The sequence below is a fragment of the Eptatretus burgeri genome, chromosome 3, assembly GCF_056783735.1.
Source record: "Eptatretus burgeri isolate ZD-2024b chromosome 3, Ebu_testis_v1, whole genome shotgun sequence".
Classification (NCBI taxonomy): domain Eukaryota; kingdom Metazoa; phylum Chordata; class Myxini; order Myxiniformes; family Myxinidae; genus Eptatretus; species Eptatretus burgeri.
The window spans coordinates 58,652,569-58,657,568 of NC_140963.1; the positions used below are offsets into that span (position 1 = coordinate 58,652,569).

The 5,000-nt window shown below is 39.2% G+C and overlaps 1 protein-coding gene across 1 annotated transcript in view; it reads left to right on the plus strand.

The window, feature by feature from the left end:
- Window positions 1-5,000, plus strand: part of LOC147029990 (villin-1-like) — a 196,541-nt gene that overhangs the window by 147,331 nt on the left and 44,210 nt on the right. Inside the window, exon 14 of the mRNA XM_085872156.1 lies at window positions 3,672-3,772. Coding sequence (XP_085728282.1) covers window positions 3,672-3,772 — 101 coding nt within the window. The remainder of the gene's footprint in view (window positions 1-3,671; window positions 3,773-5,000) is intronic.

The window sequence follows — 5,000 nt, forward strand, 5'->3', positions numbered from 1 at the left end:
CGGTGGTGGTTTGATGGTTATGGTGCCGTTTGGGAATGGCGGTGATGCGATGATGTGGGATTGAGTTGTGAACGTAAAGGTCGTGGCTGTTGGCGTTGTTGTTGTTGTCCGAGGGTTGGAGCGTGGTTGCAGTTGGTGACGATGGCTGGCGTGGTGGTTGTTGTGTGATGGCGGTTGAGACGTGGTTGGTTCAAAATAAAGATAGAACAGAAAAACGGCGATCTCAAAGCGTCGCAGCCCGGATGAATCACATAAATTCCCTCTATACAACGGGTTTGGGCTAACTACACATGTACTTCGAGATATATCACCTACGGGCCCTTCATGGTGTAATGCGAATTTCCACAGCCATAACAATATATATATATATATATATATATATATATATATATATATATATATATATATATATATATATATATATATATATATATATTGTAAAATGTAAAGCTCTTTCTAATCACTGACTGACTGACTGATAATGAAGATCGGTACTTTCCGGGTGACGTAGAAAGCTGAACTTTTGGGTGCCAATGGAAATCGAAGCCAGTCCACTGGAAAAAAAAAATCACAGAATCACTGGTCATCATCCATAAATGAAAATATAAATAAATGAAAAAATTTGCAGGTGAGTGACTTAAGATAATGGGGAAGCACAGTAATTTTATGTGCCAATGGACATTGAAGCCAATGCACCAGGAAAAATCACAAAACCATCGTAAATCATCCACGAATGAAAATATAAACAAATGAAAAAATAAAATAAATAAATGAAAAATCAAATGCAGTTGAGCGACCCAAAACAATGAGGAAGCACGGTTCATGTGCTTCCGCAATGTGAAAGCACACCACGTGAATATATATATATATATATATATATATATATATATATATATATATATATATGTATATATATATATATGTATATATATATATATGTATATATATATATATGTATATATATATATGTATATATATATATATGTATATATATATATATGTATATATATATATATGTATATATATATGTATATATATATATATATATATGTATATATATATATATATATATATATATATATATGTATATATATATATATATATATATATATATATATATATATATATATATATATATATATATATATATATATATATATATATATATATATATGAAAAACAAAGACAGACCCACTCACATTTTTCACTTGTGAATGGAGGGAATAACCAATTAGGTCTCGCTTAATCAATTAAACCAGGTGGCAAGGATTATGTAAATAAATCAACTCCTCCCATGCTCTTCCAGCTAGTGGTAAAGGCGTTGCGAGTGCAGCAGTGGTGAGGAGGTGGCGAGGGCATGCAGTGTTTGAGTCGGTCGCGAGGGTCAAGATGTTTTTAAGATAATGAACGGTCGAGAAAAATAAGCACAGAAGAGTTCTTCAGCAGAATAGACAGTGATAGGACCAAGTACCGTTACCTACCTGAGAGTAAGGAAGAGCAGAGTCAATACGGTAGGAAGGTAAGGGCCTTCAACTCATGGAGTAGTTTCCTCCACCACCAAAGGTGGACAGAGGTTATGTTTTCACCCCTGTCTGTCTGTCTGTCTGTGAGCAGGATATCTTAAAATGTAAAATGTGATGGATGGATTCAGACAAAATTTGGTGGACAGTTTAGGTGTGTGACAAGGACAAATTGATTAGATTTTGGTGAAGATCTGGATCCAGAGACTGGAATTTTTAAGTGATTCTTCACGATTGAGAGATAGGGCAAAAAACGATATATCGCAGGATATTCAAAAAAGTTGTGGATGAGTTGTGACAAATCTAGATGGATGAGTTAGGTACATGACAAGAACAAACCGATTAGATTTTGCTTCAGGCCCGGATCCAGATATAGCCTATCGGTGGCATACAAAAGGTGAACGATTCAGCCTGGTGGAGGTATGCACTCCACTGAGTGCCGTTCCAGTGAAAGTATGGAATTGTCTCCCTGGAACAGTTGTGGCAGCAGAAACAGTAGATGAGTTTAAATTGGAATTAGATAGGTATCTAGAACAATTGGAGATAGAGGGTTACAGCTTTTTTGGAGGGACTTGTAAGTAACTTGCGTATCGATGGGTGATTGTGTACATCTGTGCTGAGTGTGATGTCTATGAGAGGGTATTGTCAAAGGATAGTGTGTGGTTGATGTTGTGTATTCTTCACCCCAAAACCACCTTCACCAATCCCCTGCTCCTTCCCCCCCCCCCAAATTTTTTTTCATTTTTATTTTAAAACCATAGTGATCCCCGTACTTGCCCCACTCTTCAAATCCCCACTCTCCCCTGCCAAAATGAGTCATTAGCTTTATGGATTAATTTAATCTGGTGTTGGTTGTAGCACAGGCATGATGGGCCGAATCCAAATGGCCTCCTCCTGCATCAAATTTCCTTGTTATTCCTTGTGTCTTTGTGGCAGACACACCCTTATCCTGGTGCCCCCCACCGAGTCTGGTGCCCCCACCCCCTGAACCTGGTAACCCCCACCTACTCCCCTCCCCTGGAACCTGGCACCACAGGCGGTCACTTGAGTCACCTCTCCTTAAATTTAGCATGCTCGCACACGCACACACGCACATACACACACATTGCAAAACCCCATCCTCCAATGTGCTGGTGGACGGCTAAACAGACTTCACCCATTTCTTTAGCCTTGTTGGTTTTATGTGGCTATGCATGCCTCGAGAATCAAGAATATCTAACAACTCTCAGAAGAGGGAAGAGTCCAGCTTCATGTGATCACACTTAACCCTTAAAGGCTGTGACAACCAAGGATGAGTATTAACTGCACAACAGGAGGCAATAATTTGGCACAATCACCTTATCTTTTTTTTCTCTTGTGTACCATGCTCTACACAGAATGCCTGTTTGGCTGAAGCAGTTTCTTGTTAACCCAGGTCACTACTCCCACCGGGTCACTACTCCGGTGCAGGATAGTTGACGAGAGTGCAGGAGATTGTAATTTGGCCAGTGTGCTAGTGGTAGCTCGCCTACTCTTTACCACCAACTAATGCTAGCAGATGAGACACCAGGCTTAACGTCCATCTGAGGGACCACGCACACATTGATGAATCACCCTGCCTGTGAAACACCAGGATGACAGTTTATAGCTGAGTCGGGATTCAAACCCAGGTTGGACAGCTCAGAGGTGAGTGTGCATCCCTATAAGCTATCTTGCCAGCCCTGCACAAGCCATTACTCTTTCTAAATTCTAAAATTGAAAATTATTGTCTGTAAAGTTATTTTGGGATAGTTAATGCCTGCAAGTAAGTTCGAGCATTTTGCGAAATCAACTTGATGTCCCCTTTTAAAAAGAATGTACTTTTGAATGAAATTGTGTTTTCATGTCCTCTCATAGAAGGAGTTTATAGCTGGATCAAAAAATATTGGAAAATCAAAGTGAAGGCAAAATTTCTCAGTGGTTGTGAACATGCAAAATCACGGTTGAGTTTTCTAATCAAGAGTGTCAGCTCTTCATAGTCCTCAGGGTATCAGTAAACAGGAAACCTCACAGAATTAATGAGGCAATTCTCATTATATGGGAGAAAATTATGTTTTGTGCAGCCATGCATCCTCATCGCAACCTGTATGCATTGTAATTGTCATTTTCTTCATGTGAATTTTTCTTGCACAGCCAAAGTGGAGCAAGTGAAGTTTGACACCAAGTCTCTGCATGCCCAGCCCTCTCTTGCTGCTGAGTATCGCATGGTGGATGATGGCAGTGGAAAAGTGGAGGTGAGGCATACTGGAAGGAATCCATCTTGACCTGGAATGGCACTCGACCGAACGCATAACTCCGCCAGGCTGAACAGTTTACGTTTTGTATCCCAGTGATAAGCTGGATCTGCGTCCAGAGCTTAACCAAAATCTAATCGGTGTGCTCTTGTCAGCTACGCAACTCATCCACCAAGTTTTGCTATAACCAGTCCACAACTTTTTGAAATATCATGTATATCGTTTTTGGAAACATCTCTTATTGGTGAAGATCAATTAAAAAAATTAGATGGTATTCATAGAATACATACCCTGCACAATGTTGAGAAGGACTTGGTGTGAGCGAACTCTTGTTTTTTAGGGTTTCTTTTTTCTTTGATCCAATATGGCTGCCATACCATGTGACCAATGATGTTATCTTTATCATTATAAATTCCTGCAGGAGTAGGCACACCTATGGTCAAAATTTCAAGTCAATTAGACCAACAATTGCAGAGAATTTTTTTTTCATACTGACGGGATCAAGCGTTGCACTCGTTGAATTATGATGTCTTAATGAAGGCACTGATGCCATCATCATTGACATATCTTATTCCTCATGGGGAGTACATTACAATGCGCTATGTTTCTTTTTTTTCCATGGAGTGGTTTCGGAGATATAGAGGTGCAAGGTTTTTTGGTTTTTCCAAGATGGCACCTGTAGCATGTGACATATGATGTCATAATTATCATTGAAAAATTCTACAGGAGGAGGTGCTCCAATGGTGAAAATTGTTATCCATTGAACCAAGAATTGCAGATAATTTTTTTTTTCATACTGACTGGATCAAGCATTGCACTTGTCGAATTTTGATGTAATAATGAAGGCACCTATGACACCATCATTAACATATCTGATTGCCCCTGGGAAGTACTTCACAATGAGCCATGTGTAAACTTTTTCCATGGAGCAGTTTTGGAGATATAGTGGTGCAAATTTTTTTCGGTTTTTCCAAGATGGTGCTTGTACCATGTGACCTATGACGTCGTAATTATGACTAAAATATTCTCCAGGAGGAGCCGCACCAATGTGGAAAATTTTGTGTTGATCGAACCAAGAATTGCAGAGATTTTTTTTCATACTGACTGGATCAAGCATTGCAGGAGTTGAATTATGACGTCATAATGAAGGCACCGATGACATCATCATTAACATATCTTATTTCGCACGGGGAGTACTTGACAATGAGCCATGTTTCAATTTTTTCCA